The 20,839-nt window shown below is 38.1% G+C and overlaps 1 protein-coding gene across 2 annotated transcripts in view; it reads left to right on the forward strand.

Annotated features, from left to right (window-relative positions):
• Positions 1-20,839, forward strand: part of BMP5 (bone morphogenetic protein 5) — a 90,278-nt gene that overhangs the window by 61,715 nt on the left and 7,724 nt on the right. The window contains exons 4-5 of one of the 2 annotated variants that reach the window (XM_019520552.1): positions 7,301-7,498; positions 20,293-20,369. In XM_019520552.1, coding sequence (XP_019376097.1) covers positions 7,301-7,498; positions 20,293-20,369 — 275 coding nt within the window. The remainder of the gene's footprint in view (positions 1-7,300; positions 7,499-20,292; positions 20,370-20,839) is intronic. The other variant, XM_019520553.1, reaches the window with a different exon arrangement.

The following is a 20,839-nucleotide window of genomic DNA, read 5'->3' on the forward strand; positions in this document are numbered from 1 at the left end:
TCCCGACCCACAGCCCCTGCCGCTCCAGCCATGCTGTCCACGTAGCTCCCACACACATGCACACACACACTGCACACACTCTGTCTCTCTCTCCTGGGAGTTTGCCAGAGCCTGCGTGCATAGCACGTGACCCCCAACAGCCAGTCGTCTTGCCTGCTGCTCCCAGCCGCAAGCAGTCCCAAGCTGCTAGTGCCCAGGAAAGCAGAGGAAGAGCAAAAATCCACACATTTGCTCCCATTTAAAAAACCCACCTGGACACGAGGACAGGGGGCCAAAAACGAGGACATGTCCAGGAAAACCCAGATGTATGGTAACCCTATGCTGTATGCAAGAAAATATGGTACTTTATACCCTCACTGGTGTTTTTCTTCCCAATTTCAGCTGAATATGTAACAAAATATATTTTGCAACCCCGACCCCAATGCTCTTGTTAAGCTGTATAATGTGTTTTGTGGCTTGTTGAGTACTTTTAAAAGTAAATAAATGCTTGTTTCTTAAAACAAGACAGATGGTTTGCTGCAGTTGGATGACTCAGGACAAAATAATGGACTTCAGAATCATTCATTGTCATAAGTTGCCAGTATAAATCTAGCCAAGATGGACAGAGGCTGAAAATTCTTGTTAAACTGACTGTTTGATGTCTTACATGAATAAAAGGTCTTAGGTATAACACTGAGAGAGAAAAATCACAAAATTTTCTACCTGAGTTGGCATCTACACTGGCAAGCTTAGCAGAAAAGCTTGAAAGGCATGAAAAATTAGGCCGTTTCTTCAGGTCAGGGTTGTGAGGAACATTGTGGTGGAGAAGCTTGAAGTGCTGCCACATTTCCAGTTGGAGTACCTGGGGGCAAAATAAATAAATAAAAAAGAACTATGACTAACTGCTTTTAAGATGGAGGTTGATAAGTTTGTGAAAGGCATTGTATGATGTAGCTGTGTGACTTTTAGATTCAATGTTTGAGGCGGTCCCTTTTTATGTTCTTATGCATTATACCAGTTCTGTGGATAAAGAGAGGAGTTATATTTGTAGTAGTGCAGATACAGCACCTCTCCTGCATTTCTGAGTTTCGTAAGCATTTTTAAAAGGAGTTATTCCTAATTATAGTGGGACTAGATGAAAAATAAAAGCTAGTAATCATTCAATTCAATCAGTCAAGCCTACACTTAAACACTACCCTTTATGCAGACTGCTAAGAGCTCTTTCCTATCAAATGGAATAAAAGCTAAAAATAAGTTTAAATGCCAAGCCAAACAAATAAACCCTGCCAAATACTCCAAATTGTATGAATAAAGAGTAAGGAGTTCAGCAGATTTTGAACATAATGCTTTAAGTAAACCTTTGCCTCCAAATTTACCTTTCAAAGTAGGAAATAGATAATGAATTATCATAACTGATTGACATGTTAGGAGTGAGTAGACTTTAGGGATTCTCTGGATCTTTAACATGAAGTGTAAATCCTTATTTTTTTTAAAATTTAGGAGTAGGGTTTTTCCCAGTGCCCTAGTTCTTTGAGCTGGATTGTCTGCTTGCTGGGCTTGCTGGACGTGTCTACATGAGACACGAGCTGTGGAGTGGCCGAATAATAGTGCTCAGTAGCGCATCACAGCACCAACAGTGCTAATATGGTACTCCACTGTCTTATTAGGCTACTGTGCAATAGTGTCACTAAAAACACATTTGCTGGCACTACTGTGTAGTAACTCCAGTTACTATACATATGCATTTTTTTAGTACTTGACTATTCAAGTACTAAATAAATGCGTAGTATCCATCATGCAGTAGCATCTTCTGTAGATATGCCCAGCATGTCTGTCTGCCCACTGTCTTCTAACTTCACTGATTATGGCATTTTATTGATTTTGTGTGTACTTCTAATACAGAAGAAATGTGCTTTAAAATCCTTCAGGATTAAAAGGCATGATAGAAATGGAACCACATATGACCACATTCAGCTCTGATGCACACCTCTGAAGAACGATAGAACCCAGCTTAATAGTTTCTGGACAAATATACTCGGCTGTTCTGCAAACTGTGCTGGCTTATGAACCTGAAAGAGCTAATGAAAATAACCAAGTCAGGATGAGTGATGCAGTAGTTTTTATATCACAACATAGAACATTGTGTATTAAAAGAATCTGAAATTGCAGTCCTCTTACTGAAGTCAAAAGGAAGTTGTGTTAAAAATAGATGAAAAACATACACTTTGGCTGCAAGGAGTGACACAACAGTCACCAGCCCTTTAAGACTTTGTGATAAAAAGGATTTTGCAGAGACTGTGAGCTGAAGGCAATTAAGAGCCATAGAGAATCCACAGGCTTTGAAGAGTTCATAGGTTTAGGGACACACTACTGGTCCTTGGTCTAAAGGGGATCCTTCTTCTTGTACAGTCTTGTGGAAGCTCTGTAAATGCCAACTCAGATTTTCCAGTCCTTTTTATACTTAAAATCAAGACAGAATGACACATAACTTAGAGCCTAAAGCAGTCAACCAAGGTACAGCAGCACCCTGTAGTGCTTTGAAATCATTTCAAGGCAATGTTAAAACTTTTAGCTGTACAAATGATTCACAAGATAAACTCAGAGATTTCCAATACTAATTCCTAGTGTTAAAAATATGCTGGTCTGCCATACAATTTCTGAGCTCTTTGCAACAAAATAATTGCTGTATTATTTTTCTGTAGTAAAAAAAAGAACATGTAAAAATGATAATCTGGCATTTTCTATGTACATTCTATGAACATTTAGATATTATCATTTTCTGAAAATTATAATAAAGCTTTAGCGATTTTGTAAACCAGTATTCATAATAGGCTTCTAAAGGCTAATGGATGCTTTCTGTGGATCCTAGAAAGTGGGGCTGGTAGGGACCTTAACAATGTGGCAGTACGGTGGCAGAAAGAGATCTTGGAGTCATTGTTGACTCCCAGATGAACATGGGCCGACAATGCGAGGTCATGGTCAGTAGGGCTAACTGTACCTTGTCATGTATCCACAGATGCATCTCAAGCAGGGCCAAGGAGGTGATCCTCCCCCTCTGTGGGATTGGTCAGCCCGCAGCTGGAGTATTGTGTTCAGTTCTGGGTGCTGCACTTCAGGAGAGATGTCGACAGCTTTGAGAGGGTCCAGAGGAGGGCCACCTGCATGAACTGGGGGGTAGCAGGGCAGGCCCTATGCAGAGAGGCTAAGGGACCTGAACCTGTTCAACCTTCACAAAAGAAGGCTGAGGGGGGACCTGGTGGCCATCTATAAACTCACTAGGAGGGACCAGCAGGGTTTTGGAGAGACTTTGTTCCCCCTAACACTCCCCAGGGTAACAAGGAATAACAGCCACAAGTTATTAGAGAGCAGGTTTAGACTAGACATCCGAAGGCACTACTTCGCAGTCAGGGTGGCTAGGATTTGGAACCAACTTCCAATGGAAGTGGTGATGGCTCCTACCCTGGGGGTCTTTAAGAGGAGGCTTGACATCTACCTGACTGGGGTCATTTGAACCCAGTTTTCTCTCCTGCCCAGGGCAGGGGGTAGGACTTGATGATCTACAAGGTCCCTTCTGACCCTACTTCTATGAATCTATGCATCTATGAAAGGTAATTTAGTCCAACCGCAGGGTAGGATCATCTTTAACTAAAGGATCCCAGTCAAGTATTTGTCTACCTGTTACTTGAAAATCTCCAAGGATGATGACTCCACAACTTATTTAGGTAGCCTTTTCCAATGCTTATCCACCCTCATGATGAGAAAGTTCTTCCTTATTTCCAACCTAAATTGCTACAATTTGAGACCATAGTTTCTAGTCCTGTCCCTTACAGACACAGAGATTAAGTACAGACATTCAAAGAACCTGAGGCAGAATTAATCAAACCTTCATGGGTTTCTCTAAGCTGCATAGACTGGATCCAGAGTGAACAGAACGAATGCCTGTTCACTCTTCGATGTGGGGGGCACACAGATACCTGCAGTAGGTGAGGCACTCCCACATGCCTCCCAATGTGCTGGAGATTACTGAGGGCAGCTGAATGCAACCTAGCAGGGACCATCCCTGATTATCTGTCAGGCACATGCCTCCAACTCCCTGCTGTCACTTTGGACCCTCCCTTATGACCAGCTCTAGGTTTCCACACCTGGCAGCCTGGCCAGTGGTGGCATGGGGCAGGGAGGGGGAAGTGCTCTGGAGACAGGAGAATTGGGCCCCAGGGAGTAGCAAGGGAGGAGTAGGGGAATGGAGGCTTTGGCTGCGTCAGACTACAGCCCCTCTGCCCAGACACAGCTCCCAGCTCTGGCCAGTAAGCTGGCAGCCCGAACAGGCAGAGCCGGGAGCTGGGAGCTAGGGCTGGGCAGGGATTCTGTGTGGTCCTGCTTCTGTGAGAACAATGCAGGGACAGGACCATGGAAGAAGCCTCTGTGATCTCCCCCATTCCCCTTCCTGCTCCCAGCTGAATCTTGGCTGGAGCCAGGAGTAGGTAGCTGGGAGCCAAGAACCTGGAGCTAGGAGCTGTGACTAGGCAGAGTGGCTGTGCAGTCCTGGCTCTTTGGGAGCCTTGGGGAAGGGCCAGCTAGATGCTGGGTTGGAGCAGTAGAGTGTGAGCCATTTTCCATTGGGTTATTCTACAAAACAGCCTGAGATGCCGGCAGACAGTGACCTAAGTGGAGTCGGGAGGGAATCTGGTACAGAAGTTCGATAGACTGGTCTAACCTAAACTGATTATGTCTGATACCATATCAGTCCAGGCCTATCTTAGAACAGATTCTGCCATTTTTAAACCAGTCTATGTGCCCCAAACTTCTGTTCTGTTATGGATTTAGATCAGTTTCTGATCCCTTATAGCAGTTTATGTGTAAAATCTGTAACTGCCGGAGAGTAAGTCAATGGGAGATTTACTGCTCACTTCAATTGAGACAGAATCGGGCCCTTATCCTATATGACAGCAGAATATTTTTTCTAAAAAAATATAGTTTGGCTGGTTAAAAGATCAAGTAAACAGAAAGTATAAAGCTACAGAAACTGCTTCTGTATCTGAAGAGAGTGTGGTTTATGGGTTTAATTTTTATGGTATATCGCTATACTTTGAATAACTAAGTAAACCTTAACTTGTGGAATCTTAATAGTCATCTCATTGCTGAAGTCTAAAGGAAACCAAAAGGAAACTTAATAATATTAAAAGTTATTTTAAAGGGAGTTCACATTGGTTTGAAGGGTATTTTGCAGCTCACACAATATCCACCTTTGTAAATTCAGAAAACCTGGATTTAAAATTCAGAGAACCTATGCACATCTTTATAGCCCTCAGTACATAAATCTAGCAAGATTCTTAAAAGATCTGCCAGCAAGGTATTAATCTTTTACAGATAAAATGAGAATCCTGAAAGTCATTATATTCTTTCTTTCTATCTATCTATCTATCTATCTAGTCTAATATAATGACTTTCAGGATAGATAGATAGATAGATAGATAGGGAATATATATATATATTCCAATGACTTACAGAATTCTCATTCTATATATTTAAGCCACTTACCCCTTTAGAAAGCTAAGGGAAACTTGGGACTTTGGTAAGTGGCATGGTACAGTGAATACAGAAGAGAATAGTCTTTACACTGTTTTGTATCTGACTTTCTAGAGAGGATTTAAACATTGAGAAATTAATTTTACTGTATTATTTAATAGTAATTAAAATAAATATATGAAAAGCATTAGATAAACACAAGATTAACAAGCCATTTAAAAATGAAATCAGAAGCTTCAACAAATATATTTTTCCCTTGCAGTCAAAAAAGTAATTATGAAAATTGTTCATAATATGTTGCCAATTACTCTGCTCCATAACTGCTAACTTTCTCAGCTCTTCTTTTAGCCTCTGCTAGGCTCTCTGTCACTGGAAACATCTTAAACCAATTTAAAATGCTACACCTGAATAAACATGTTGTAAAAGTGTTTATGTACTGAAGTGGGTCAGTTCAAGGTATGGTATTTGGCTGGAACTTCTAATTTCTCTTTTACTGCAAAAGGGCTGCCAGAAGGAGGAAGTCTGAGCTGAATTAATACATTTGTTACAGTGGAAGTAGAATGGAAACTGCTTTAACCACAAATCAAACTGCCTCTTTCATTTACGCCAGTGATAGAGTTTTTCTAAGAAATATAGACTCTGGCATGCGGCCACTGTAAGTTTGCATTTAAAAGGAAAACCTATATGCTTATTTGTTTAAGGGTTTACTCCTATGATTATTTGTAAGTTCTTTTCTCCTAAGATCAAATTTAGTGGCATTCTGCATTTGAGGAGGCAGATGCTCCTTTGTTGTCCTTGTTCACACATTTTCCCAGTGTGTATTAGAACAATAAGTAAGCACCCTTATGCTGCCCAGATTACAACCTACACCATTTCATCACCAATACCTTCCCATTTAGAGGACCTCTGTGTCCCTTCACTCTTGCACAGCTGCACAGCTTCACATGACACTGTCTCATTTTCTGACGGTTAAAGGGCTCTGCATAATACATGTACACACAGAAGTGTTTATGCTGCCAAAATAAATTCTGTTAAGAGTAAGGGTTTATTTGTTAAAATGTCACTGATGCAGTTTCAGTGACTTGTTTTACATTCTTTTCTTCTAGGAGGGTCAGATGCTATAATATAGTGAGGTTATATGCAGTCCTGACTGAACAAATACTTTAAAGAAATATGTACATCCCTTAGGAACAGAACCAGAGTCAATAATGTACATATTTCAAACTCTATTATATATTTTGTTTGAAAGACTGAGTGCCCCCATACCTGTAGAAGCAACTTCACATGAGCTTTGAGTAATGTTTTACATTATTTATTATTTAAAGCATAAATTTATTTATTGCCTACACTTCTCATTGCTCTTGATTTGCTTTTGGGGATATAGGGTTTCAGATTTAACATTCTTGTGATACAGAATAAGATGACTACATTGTGTTATATTTTCCATAGTGTACAGAGCTTAATGAGATTGATTTAATTTCTTTGCTATAAATACATATATAACACTAGCCTGTTCTATCAGTAATTTGTATAAGGCTGTAGCATATGAAGATAGAGTTTTCATGCTGTGGTAGACAGCTTGTAAAGTTGTTGAAAGCTTTGTAAATGAATCTGGAATTATCTGCTTTTGAAGTTACAGGAACAAAACTAGGTTAGGATTTCTATTGTAACTCCAGGATTATGGAGTTATAATATTAGAAAGGCAGTGGCAAAACTCCCATTGACTTCATTAGTGCCTTCATTCACCTCATGTATTTAATTTATGGTATAATAGAATGTTTGCATTACTTCATAGGTCGCAGTATCAATGTTAAATCAGCTGGTCTGATAGGAAGACATGGGCCTCAATCAAAGCAGCCATTCATGGTTGCATTCTTCAAGGCGAGTGAAGTGCTTTTTCGATCTGTCCGAGCAGCCAACAATAAAAAGAAAAATCAGAATCGCAACAAATCTGGTAGCCATCAAGATTCTTCCAGGATGCCCAGTGCTGGGGGTAAGACGAAGCAATGCTGTAATAGATACACCTGTAATCCATGAATGAACACATATTTAATTTTGCACTTAATAAAGGTCAGATGCTGTGAATATTTTTTTTTCTGTATGCTTAGATTATTTGATCTATAGAATAATGCAGTGATTATTCAGCAGCCTCCATTTTCCTGGTTGCTGATTGGTTCAGCCATGCCTTTCGATACAAAACTGGAGAAATCTCATTCAAAAGAATGAAATTGTCTGAAGTGAGAAAACAAAATACAATTGTTGGCTAGGACTAATGTACTTGTTCTTCTGGAATAAGTATATACTGGACAGTACGCATCTTTAATATGTTAAGGGGTAATCAGGTAACTTAGCACAGATACTTTTTCAATGCTTTTAATACTGTGGTTCAAACACCCGGTTTTCAAAACAGCAATGCACCTGGTATGCAGGTAATTGCAACACTACTTATTCTAAATACGGTGAATTCAAATGCTTTCATAAATACTGACAGCATTTAAATGCTCTAACTGAAGAATGTTTTCTATTTCTTACCCTTCAGAGAAAAGAAAACCCTTGTTGGGAATTGGGAAACCTTTGTCTGGCTTATGAATTCTGGGTGATATTATGAAGTTATGCCGAGGTTACTATGAAAATTGCTGTATTGAGAATGTCTCTTTAGCAATGACAAGGCCTCTTGTCTCTGTCCTATCAGGGGTAATAGTCTGTCATTAACTCTTAATGAGCAGCTATTGAGATGAAAACAGCTGGGATAAAAAAGAGCTTCTGCACAGGAGAACCAGTTTTCACTTACCTTTCTACAGGGTGCTCCAGTTTAGAAAGACACAATAGAAAACAAAAGGTGCTAGTAAGGGAATATATATAAAGTATCACAAGTCCTTACATAAAAGATTGGGACAAGAGACACAAAATGAGAAGTGGTGTCAAGAGATGAGAAGTGATAAACAGGCTTTCAGATTAGAAGGCCCAGTGTAGTGATCTACCTAATTCACACAAGGCAGGGTGGGTTGAAAATACAGATGTTTGACCTAGAAAAATCCTGGACAAGTCTGTAAGGTCCCAGCCTAGGAATCCCCCAGAATGACGAGAAAACTGATATAGGGAAATGTATGCACAATTTAGTATGGTTTTTTAACATATGTATAATTATTGTATCATTAAGGGAGGACTAATGGTGTCTTCAGAAACTTTGTGCCTATCCTGTTGCTATGTGTTTGTTTGTTTACATCTATCACATTTTCCTGTAGAGTAAAACAGTAACCCCAGAATACCTACCCAGCTGGAATTTTAGCAAAAGATGTTTTTAAGCTTCATGGAAGTCTGGAGAGTCAGCATCAGTCAATCCAAAAGAGTAAGCTATGGGTATCAAATGTACCATGTGTAAGCTGTATCTGGCCTACAGAGTTTTCCTGTGAGAAGGGCTAACCATTTGGTGTCTGCTGCATAAACCTGGGGCATGGAGCCCCATTGGTGACTTGTGCAGGCAGTGGGGGGCATGCATTGGCTACAGCTTCTATTGCCATTGTACTCATCACCTTTGAACTTTCTGAATCCAGCCTGCAAATAGCCCCTGGTCCAGATTCAGCCAGCAAGGATCCCTGTTTCCATATTTTATCCTTGACTGATAGTGTGCCTTCTGCAACCTGAACTCTTAGTCATCTGAAATGTCTTTAAAAATGTGTATAGCTGAGTGTTAATATATATGAAGATGCTTGTATTTCAGTGACTTGAATTCATTGTGTTCAGAATTATTTCTTTGACATCAAGAAGTATGAAGAATTTGTTTGAATTCCATTTTTGAACAGGCTTTTCTTATTTCTGGAGAGAGCACACTTGTATATAAATATACATACTGTTAGAAAATGCTATGTTTGTTTACACTTCTAGTGCATCAGGAATTAATGCCGTCTGAATGTCCTGTTGTAAACAGAATTCAACTTTTGGTTAATACCAGCTATTTGTGGAGAACTAGTATTATAAGACTTATGGAATCCTATTCAAAACCTCAAAATAGCAGCTTAAATGGGTCTTAAACAGTGTAAAACATTGTGCTAGCATTCTGCACAGGGATTACTAAATTTTTTCATGTACAACAATATAGTACACATCTTATTTTTGAAAGGCAGGATGAGGGTAAAAATTATCATTCCTTGTGGTAAGTAACTGAGTAGCAGCAGCTCATTGCCTGCTCTTTGTTCTGTTCCTGTGGATCACTGCAGGTTTTACTTTTGGTTTCACCCAGGAAGTGCCAGAATTTGCTCTTGCTGTATTTTTCTCATAGGTGTGCTCCAATTTCTAGCAGCTGTTTTTTGGGGGAAAAGATTCATATTGTATGCAAGAAAATATGGTAATTTCACCCTTAGTAAGGATGAATTACTACTAAATTGATACACAAAGTGATGGTCTTTTTGAATCATCTACTGTGGTCTGTCTTTGAGAGAGAATTACATGGTTTTTGAGAATTTATCTGATAATCTGTGGCAAAGCTCTGCTTTTAGGGTAAAAATAAATATGAAAACTCAGAAAATTCCAGAAAAAGGAACAGAAAGAAAAAAATGCAATAAATAGAACTATTATTAATACATTTAAGTCATGGTGGCTGAGATTTACATATAATGTATATGTATGATTTAAAAAAAAACTAAATCATAGCCATTCTTCTGTGTCCCACTCAGTACTGAGAAATGTAGCACAAATTATCCCATGAGCCAAACAGCAGGGATACCAAACATATTTTTCCATTGCTGTTGGGGGCTGTAGTCTCCAAAATACAGCCTTTAAAAAGCTTGCTGTATATCTATTGAAAAGCACCTGCAAGTTGTTAGAAGCAGTGGTACTTTCCTTATAATTGCTCTTTTACCTGTCTCTTTTGGGCATTGTAAAATTCCCTCATTTACTGTTTGACTGATCCCTAGAACAACTCACCTACAAGAGCACTTTATAACCCAACAAGGAATTAGGCAGGGGAACAATGATAATAATATAAGTTGTACTGGACAGTTAAAATTATTACTAGTGGAAAAAAAAAAAAGCAAGTCACAGTTACTTTATACCAGAAAATCCTGTTTGATTGCTTCAAACATGACTCTTCTTAAGAAATCATTCTTAATTAAGGATCTAAATGCTCTTAGAATTTTAAAAAGGAGAACTATATTGATCTTTAAAAATCTGCTATGCATTTTCTAATTCAGGTGTAAACTCTGTGTGTCAAAGTCAATGTCAATGTGACTGCTTACACAGCATCTGATTTTGTCAAAGTCATTGCCTTTGGTTGAAAAATCGCAACTGATTGCCACGCCTGAATGTGCTTTTAATTGTTAAACAACCAAGACTGGGTCTAAAGAACATTTTTTTTCCTTGCATAATGTCTGCCAATGAAAGATGCATTTTCTTTTTTATAAAATGGCTTTGAATTAGGTGGTATAATAGTCTTTTTTTGTTTTTTCTTTTTAAGGAAACACACTCAGACACATTCACTGGATTGCCTCCAAAAGAACAATCTCTGATCTTTAGGCTGAATATTTTCCTTGCATAAATTACATATAAAAACCACAATTGCATATTTCCTACAAATCCACCACTGATTCTGACAGTGATATTCTAGGCATGCAGGTAAATGCAGCTAATTCCATTCCCCTGTAATTATGTATTTCAAACCCAGGCCCCTCTCTGAAGAAACTAAGTTTATAATTAGAGGTAGGCTGACTAGAATTGTAATGGTGAAAAAGAAGCTATAACGTTGTATACTTTTCTTGGTGTTTTGTTTTTTTTTTGACTAACATCCCTAGCTTGTTTCAAATTGCTACAGCAGTGAACATTCTGTGGTTGTTTTAGTAACTTTAAGAAAGCTACTTTAAATATTGAATGTAGTACATTTTGTATTGATTAAACAGTAGGCAGCACTATTTTATACACTGTATAAATCACTACCCAAGCCTGGTTTGAATAGTACGTAAAATTAAAAAGCTCAATAGTTCTGTTAAGTAGGATCCTATTGCACTTTCCAATAAGAAACTATAGTAGAAATGGGTAGCATAGAAGCATTTGTGCAGTTTCTCCTGAAGGAAACAGGCTAGATCCGGGATAAAGATCTTCCTTCCTCAACAAGGAAAATATTGCCTGTATCTAAGTTTCTTGCTCAGGAATGAATACCTGTACATTTCTGCTCCTCCCCAACTCTTAGGGAAATACCCCCCACCCAAATTCCCCAGGCCAGGGTGACCCCTGTTAGGGAGAAGGCAGTGGTGAAAACAGTAGGAAAATGTCAGACAGGTCTGGGAAATATGCGGGGAGCAGAGGTCCCTGCTGAGTGGACCAGCACCAGCTGCTCCCCAACCTTTACCAGTCACCCCATCGGGGAATGTGGGGGACAGGGGGAAATGCGTGGCTGCAGGCTGGGATGCCTCTACATTCCTCCCTCGCTAAGATTTCTAGTGCTTCCAAGTTTCCAGAAATGTCCCAGAAATGTGCAGTGCTAGATATGAATGCCTATCCATAACCTTAGTTTCATTAGATAGTCTCTGTATTCAACTTCCATTTGCAATGATTCCAGTCCTCAGGAGACTAAAATAAAATCCCTTTAAACTTGGTGATGAATATGAACCTGAGAATGCCAGCAAGAAAAGACACACCAGCCAGGCATCTAAAAACAATTTTTCTGCTCGATCTCAGAGCACAGGTATATTGTGTGTGTGCCCCGCAGCAGTGAAGTCATAGTAAAACCAATTTAACAAACAGGGATGAACACTAGGCCTAGGTGAATAGTCAGCTTATTCGATTCAGATTCAGCCGATTTCGATTTGGCCAATTCGATTTGGAGATTCGAATCACTTTTCTAAATTGATTCGGCTGAATCGAGTCAGAAAAGATTCTTTGATTTGGAGATTCGGCCATAGGGTATAATGGGAAATCAATTAACTATATATAAATTTGTTGTTTTTTACCAGATGAATATTTCAGAGCTGTTAGCCACTACTGAGGGCATGAAGCCTGCCAAGTTTTAAGATGATAGGTGCAGGGGTTTCTGGTAAACTGCACCTCAAAGTCCTGAAAGCAAAACTCATGTCACGTGTCTGTGTTAAGCTACAGTGGGGTGAAAAGTGCAGGGGTGGTAGGTCTTGCTGAGGCCAAAAAGCCTACCATGTTTCAAGGGGATAGATGGAGGGGTTTCTGGGAAACGGCACCTTAAGCTGCTGACAAGCAAAACAAGTTCTCTGGAATTTACCGTCACATGTTAAGTAGTGCGGTAAGACAGAGAATAAAATGGTGCCATCCACAACAAAGGCTGCATCCACATACGCAGGGGCATGTGTTTGCAGCAGCACAAATAGTAGGGGCACAAATTTGGGCCTGTACTTTGTGCTGCAGTGCATGCCCCTGCCTGTGGGCTTTGCAGTGGCGGACATTGCCTCGCTGTTCCATGTGCTGAAGTAGGGGCTAGCTGGGGCACAGTGAGGTTTGAGACAGGGGCTCCATGTGCTTCAGTGTGTGGGCTCCACAGTGAAGCCCGCACACTAAGGCACACAGAGACAGGGAAACAGCGAGCCCAGAGGTGCCTGCTCCCCTGTCTTGAGGCACACTGCACCCCCACCAGCTGGAAAAGCTGGCTGGGGCACAGGGTGCCTCAGTAGGGGGCTCCGCTGTGCACGGAGATAGAGTAGTAGGCAGCCCTGGGCTGCTTGCTCCCCCACCTCAGTGTTTGTCCCAGCACATGTCACTTTGGTAGCTTTGAGTCTCTTTTTTTATTTAGGGTTTTGTTTTTTGTTCCCTACTAGGAAATCCCACTAGCAAATTTCACCTTGGTGCTACAAATTAGCAGTGCCTAGCACAGTTTAACATGCTGGTTGTATGGTTTAGAGTGCCGCAAAAAGGTTTGCAGTGCCACAAACCGCATGTGCCTGCATGTCTGAATCTGGCTAAAATGTTCAGAGGTGTGAGCATTGCCACCTACTTAACTACAGCAAGCCAACTTGCCATATCATTGCTTTGCTCCTTGCTGCAATAGTCATCCATTTTTTGGGTAAGTAAACTAGTCTATGGTACTTGGGTGTTGCGAAGGATCAGTTATGTGGTTTGTACAGTATAAATATTTCAAGAAGTTTTTATTTTAACAAATGTAATTATCAAAGTCAACAAATGAAGATGCCAATAGCTACCACCTTAGGACTAGGTTCTGCCCAGCTGATCTAGGCAGGGTAACTTCCCTCTCTCTCCTATTCAGCAGCCACCTTTGCATATTCAGAAGCTATATGCTGTACCACTTTCCAGGGGGTATAGAAGGCAGCACATTTTCTTAGAATGCAAAGGTGCAGCTGCTAGCAATGGCTAGGAGCTAAAAACTACAATTAAGTCTTTTAATAAATAAATCACATACAAAAATTATTCTGGTCATAAATAGCAAATGGATTTTGCAGGTAATAATGTCACGTCAGCAGGCCAAATTATGTTCTTAGTTATAACCTCTGTGAATTACCATTGTAAGATATGGTATTGTAAAGGTTGTAAGTCATTGCAGGTTGGTCCATTGTCTCATGACCTCCTGAGTAACTCTGGATCTAATGCATTCAGAGTAAAGTCTTGATTTCCAATAGGTTAGGTTGGGTGTGCTGTTCTGTAAGGTGATATGGTCAGTTCTTTGCAGGATTTAGGAACTTCTTTCTTTCTATTGCAGAAGAAATTAGTGTGCAAACTTCCTATCCTGACTCGAATCCAAGCATTCTTTTCTCTTTTTTGTTGTTTTGTGTATATATTCCCACAAGTAAAACAAACTTAATTTCATCCTCACCAGATTAGGACATTCCCTGTTGTCATGTGTCATGCTGTTTTTTTCTCCTTTCTAGCAAATTAAAGCTAGGAATTACATTTTTTTAAAGGCAAGCACATGCACACAAACCTTTCTAACGTGATTAAGAACAAAAAACATTTATATATTAGTTACTGTAGTAATTGGTCAAATGTTTTTCATAATGTTGACAGGTCAGTTTTGACACCCCCCAGTTTTAGGGCTTTGATTTTGCAGAGTCCTGATTTTATCTTTTTAGTACCCATTTGCAAGTATACACAATGGCTTGGAATATGTAGTACTTGTTTGTTTCCATTTAGCCACTGTTCCCATTTTCGGCACAGAAAAGGTTACTTTTGGTTTTTAAAGATGTCACTGAAATAGATAAAAAGGGGTTTTTTTTTTTGTATAAAGTGGCCAGCATTAAATTCTAGTGAATCTTGTCAGAAAAGACAAAAAAAGAATAAACAGCTCAGAACAAGATGTATAATTAAATCTTGAAAAAATTCTTATACCCGGAAAGTCCAAAGCATGGCTGTGGACATTTTGTTTACAACATTATAAGAATAGAAAACTTAACTGCGCCTTTCCTAGATTTTATTGGTGGATGGCATGCTAATTAACTGAACAGATAGTGCTTTGTGACTGCACATTCAGGCAGAAGTAAATATAATTGAGCCCATCTCCTTGAAAAAAAAATCTTCCTGACTACCCTGCATTTTTTATGAATAACACATTTGATTTTCTTGCCCTTTTTCCAAAGACTTTTCTGTCACATATGGATTTGGAACTTAACTGCAATCCCTGAATGGCTTAAGTAGAAAGTTTATTTAGTCACAATATCCCATGGTTTTGATTCCTGACAGAATAAGCATATGGACCTTGAAGCTACACTATGTGAAATGCAATCCTTGCCATCAGATCTTATTGTAAATGTCACCCTGGATACTTTTATGCAATGTTACATTATACACAACATTTGTCTCATATAAATGGCAGAATTTTGAGAAGGAATATGGATTTGCTTTAGTTATTTAGCATTCTAAATAGGTGTGTGGTTTAGCTGTTTTACCGAAAGATATATGTATCCAATGCATAACATCATATCAATAATGTAGGATAACACAGGTTTAATATATTTTCAAATAATTTCCAGTATATTCAGCCATGTATGTATGTGTGTGTGTGTATGTGTGTACACACATACATACACACACATATATATGTATATGTGTACGTGTATATATATATATATATATATATATATATATATATATATGCGTGTGTGTATGTGTATATATGTATATATATGTATGTATACGTAAATATGTATATGTATGGCTGAATATCCTGGAAATTATTTGAAAAATGTATTAAACCTGTGTTATCCTAGGTTATTTATATAATGTTATGCACTGGATACATACCTTTCTGTAAAACACACACCCTTTATAACCAAAACTGTAACAGAATGGGCATGAGCCTTATGGTTCCAAATATATATACTTCCACAAGCCTCATACCCATTCTGTTATATTTTTGGTGATAAAAATTTTGTGTTTGTATCTAAAAGTAAAAAGCTATTGGCTGAGGAAAAACTTGATAAAGAACAATTTATACTTCAAATTTCACTGCTTTGTGATTGTGTTTTTCTTGGGAATATATTCCATAAACCTTGTTTATGCTATAACTTCTTACTCTAAACTCTGTGACCAAAATTTGAAATGACTTTTGGCATTGTTTCCATTCCTTCACTTTGTGACTGTTATTCATATAACCAATCTTGTGTAGATTTTTATAGAATATTCATTTAAAATTTACTTTGAGAGCTGGCGCACATGAGTTCAAAATTTACTCTCAGTGAGAATCAATGCTGGTAGAAGTCAAACACATTAATATTCATGTAAAATTAGCAAAGAAAACTTTTAAGAAGTTAAAATATAGTACTTGGCTTGTAGGCATTATTAACTAAGGATTCAGTATTGCACAGTGGTGGGTACTAAAGCCCACTTCAGCAAAATAATTGAGCAAGTCCTATAAATATGTTAGAAATAAAATGATGATAAAAAAATAATGTAGTTCATTATTTAATGGGATGGAGGAGCAGATCACGGACAGAGGGAAGGCTGAAGTATGCAGTGGGCTTTTTTCTTCAGTCTTCAGAAAAAAAATGTTTAACTGGGACAAGAAATGTAATATTTTTCATTTAAAAGGTAGAATGGGCCACAGGCCAGAATAGGAAAAGAACAGGTTAAGGAATATTTGGATGATTTAAATGTACTCAAGTTGGCAGGGTCTGATGAAATTCACTCTAAGGTACTTAAAGGCAACTAGCCCAAGCAATTTCTGCACTATTAACAATTATTGTCATAAACTCCTGGAGGAGAAGGGACGTTTCAGAAGACTGAAGAAGGGCAAACATAATATCGATGTTTAAGAAGGGGGAAAAGGAGGATCTAGGGAATGATAAACTAGTTACCCTAACTTTGGCCATAGGGCAAACATATCTTTTAATGTCTTTAAAAAAGGAAGGGAAACTTCAACTTGGGAGTGCAAATCAGCTGTTATGATGTAACTGTTACATCTACATACCCCTGTAGTCATACATGTTAGTTAGATTACTGTAATTTTAACCCTGAAGAAACAAGGTTAAAGTTACAATGGTTTTGCTATACTTGTGTTGCTATAAAAATAGGCAGCCCTAATAGGCTGTAACTGCCTACATAGGTATTGTATAATATTGATACAATTGTTATTTCTGTTCATTACCTTGAATACCCAGGAATACTTTGGAGTAAATTATGAAAGAATCCGGTTCATAAGGTCATAAGAAAGCCACCATTGATTTAGCAGGGACAGTCATGTCAAACCAATTTAGTTTTTCTTTGGCAGGGTAAACTTGTCTAGAAGATAAAGAAGAAGTAGTAAATGCAATATATCTGGGTGGCTGTAAAGATTTTAGCACTTTCTCATATGAAGCTTTTATAAGCAACCTAGGGAAATATGACCTATCTGAAATTATTACAAGATAGAGGGACAAATGGGATTGAAAAAACTGTCATTAGAGAAGCATTATATCTACTGTCAAATTGAGAAGGCCTGAGGAAGGGTGTTATGATACGCAGAAGCTTGCCTATTTTTATACCCTAATTGATGACACCGTTGTTCCAATAAAAAATATCTCCCACAAAAATTCTTGACTGTCACATATCTCTTGGACCATCATGCCAACAATATCACCTCAACACTACCATTTCAAGTAAAGTCCTTCAATATTTCCATTCATTATTTGGATAATGAATTAGAGACTACACATATAGCATTTGCAGATGATATCAAACTGGGAGAGATAACAAGTACTCTGGAAGACAGGATTAGAATTCCTAACAAACTTGATACATTGAAGAAGCAGTCCAATATCAATAAAATAAAATTCAGTTATGACAAATTCAGAGTACTATATTTAGAAAATGGAAATCAAATGCGCAAGTACAACATGGGAAATAACTGGCTGAGCAGCAACATGGTTTGAAAGGATTCAGGGGGCTATAGTGGATAACAAATGAAATATGAATCAGCAATGTAGTAGTATGATAAGAAAAAAAAGGCAATTCTCATTTGAGAATGAATTAACAGGATTCTCATATACAAGGCATTGGAACGAATTTTCCATTATACTTGGTGCTGGTGATGCCTCAGGCGGAATACGTTATCTAGTTTTGGGTACCATGCTTTAAAAACAATCCAGATACCTTGGAGAAAGTCCAAAGGAGCAGAGCAAAAATAAGAGGTTTGGAAAGCATGACGTATTAGGAAGGTTGAAAGAATGGAGTTTGTTTAGTCTGATCAGGAGAAGACTTAGGGAACAAGAGGATAACTATCTTCAAATAAGTCAAATGTTTATAAAGAGAACAATGGTCTATTGTTCCCCATATCTACTGGGGTGGGACAAAGAGTAATTAACTTAATTTGTAGCAAAGAAGATTTACTTTAGGTATTTGGGTAAGTTTGTTGAATTCCCTTCCTCAGAAGTTTTAAGAATAGATGTGACAAAAGTCTGTGTCTGTCAGAGATGAACTAAGTACACTTAATTTGATCTCCCAGCAAAGGAAAAAACTAGATGGTCTGTATTTCTCTGATTTCTTTGTTCATAAATTTAAGATAATGATGAAATTATTTATTTATGTTGTTACGTTTTTAACAAAAGTTAGGCACATATTTCAGAATTTTCCTATAATGAGCTGAAGGAAGCTTGTAGGATGAAGGCCCAACTTCTAACAAGAATTGCCAGTGACAATTTCTCTAAGGAACTTACTGTATGTTCCAGAGGCAACATAAAAAGCTGTTCACTTCATTTTACAATATTTGGAGAGTACTAACAGAAAAATGCCAATTTTTTTTCATCAGAAGTTGAACAAAAATCCACCTCTAAATTTTCCAAGCAAACTTTTTTTGAAACTGCTTTTTGAAACTTTTTTTTGAAAAATAACAAAACCTAGAAGTCAGGTTATAAAGCAGAATAAGAACTTTAGAAATTAGAATAAGAAAACCAAAACTCTTTTTAAAAACTTAAAATTTACACACACACACACACACACACACACACACACACACACACACACACACACACACACACACACACTTTTGCTTTTCAGTTTCTGTTTTTCTTTGAGTTTTTTTTAATGATTTTTAAACATAATTCCTAGTTGGGAGGAGTTACCAAATGAGGTACCACAGTGGTCTATCCTGGGGCCTGTATTGTTCAGCATTTTCATTCATGATTTATTAATGATGATGGATTGAGTACACACATAGCAAATTAATGGATAACGCTGAGCTAGCTGTAGATGCACACTCTGGAGGCAAGGACTAGGATCCAGAATAACTAGGATAGAATAGAAATATAGTTTCCAATCAATGAGATGAGATTCAACATGGACAAGTGCAAAGTCCTGTACTTGGGACGCAATAATTGCATGCACAAATACAGATTGGGGAACGGCTGGCTTAGTCTGCAGCGCTGTAAAGAAGAACCTGGGGTTTATGGTAGACCATAAACTGTGTATGAGCTAACAGCACACTGGGTTGTATTAACAGGAATGACAACTGCAGAGTTAGAGCAGTCAGTTGTCTGAAATAGTTTAGTCAGGGAGCATAGGGCTGGACTACATGACCTTATGAGGTCTCTTCCAGCGTTTACTATCTTATGATCCTATGAACTCCACAGGTGGTGCCTGGATGGCATGAGGTCATTTGCCCTACCTCTCATCCTGTTGGAGGCAATAGAGAAGCAGTCTTCTCACTTCCCTAGAAAGTATGCTCTTCCCTAACAAGGGAGTTCAGAGAAAGCTTTCTGTTTTCCTCCAGCCTTGGAAATCTCTGGCGGTGATTCAAGTCGTTAAAAAGCATCTGTTTTGCTAGTTGTTTACCTTGTTAACAATTGAAGGTTCTTGGTGAAAATATATCTATTAATGTAAATTAGTTAGAAAATGTTTAAAATATAACACTACAAAATGCAGCAATATTTAAATAACTGTAATTAATAAACCTGTATTATTTAAAAACAATTTTGAAAACATTTTATTTTTAATTTGAAATTGGGCTTCCAGTCTATATGTCTGGCATTTGAGGGCAAAAGCTAATTAAATCAATGAACTTGAGTTCAGTAAGTTTTGATCAGGCCCCTGATGTCCATCTTCCAGCTTGCAGAATTAATTCTGCAATATTATCAGACCTACAAAGCTACTCAGTAAGTAGGTAGTGGGTAAAAATTTTCTGATAGTACTAGAGGCATAGTTTCTACTATATCCTGAAATCATACCAGCCTGAGATGTGGGATTCTGAACCTCGAAGTTTTATGTTGATTTTTTTAACCATCTTTAACAAAATAATAGACATTTTTTTCTGTTTCATTCCTCTTTATGGTTTTGCTGGAAACTTAACATAACTAATACTTAAGTCAGTATTGCTAAATGTGTTGGGGTTTTTTTTGCTTTTGTTTTCTGTAGATTATAACACAAGTGAACAAAAACAAGCCTGTAAAAAACATGAACTGTACGTGAGCTTCCGTGACTTGGGATGGCAGGTATGAAAACAAAGGCTATACATTTTAATTTGTGCTATTTCTTTTTAGAGTCATCCAATAGTTGTATTGGGATTTTTCCTGATGATAACTGGAACTAAATTAAAGGGGGCAGATGGAACAATCATTTTGCAGTTATCTGTTAAACTATATGTTTGCCTTTGGCAATAGCTCTAGAACTGTTTACTTTTTTCTAGCTCATAGATCTCTGCAAGGAAATAATTGACTGGTATGTGACAAATCCTTCAAACATTAATAGCCTGGAAAAAGACATACATTTCATTAGAGATGGGCTCCCATTATACCAGATTAGAACATCCTCTATATTTTGTTTTGGGGTTCATCAGTAGTGACATTCAAGCCTTTTTCAGTATTTGAGGAACCACAATTCCAGCTCTGATCATCTCAAAGGTACAGGAATGTTTGAAAACCGAATTTGGCCCTATACTAGTGCCACATAATAGTTTCATAGT

Source organism: Gavialis gangeticus, unplaced genomic scaffold (genome assembly GCF_001723915.1).
Source record: "Gavialis gangeticus isolate Ggan-Ray unplaced genomic scaffold, GavGan_comp1, whole genome shotgun sequence".
Classification (NCBI taxonomy): domain Eukaryota; kingdom Metazoa; phylum Chordata; order Crocodylia; family Gavialidae; genus Gavialis; species Gavialis gangeticus.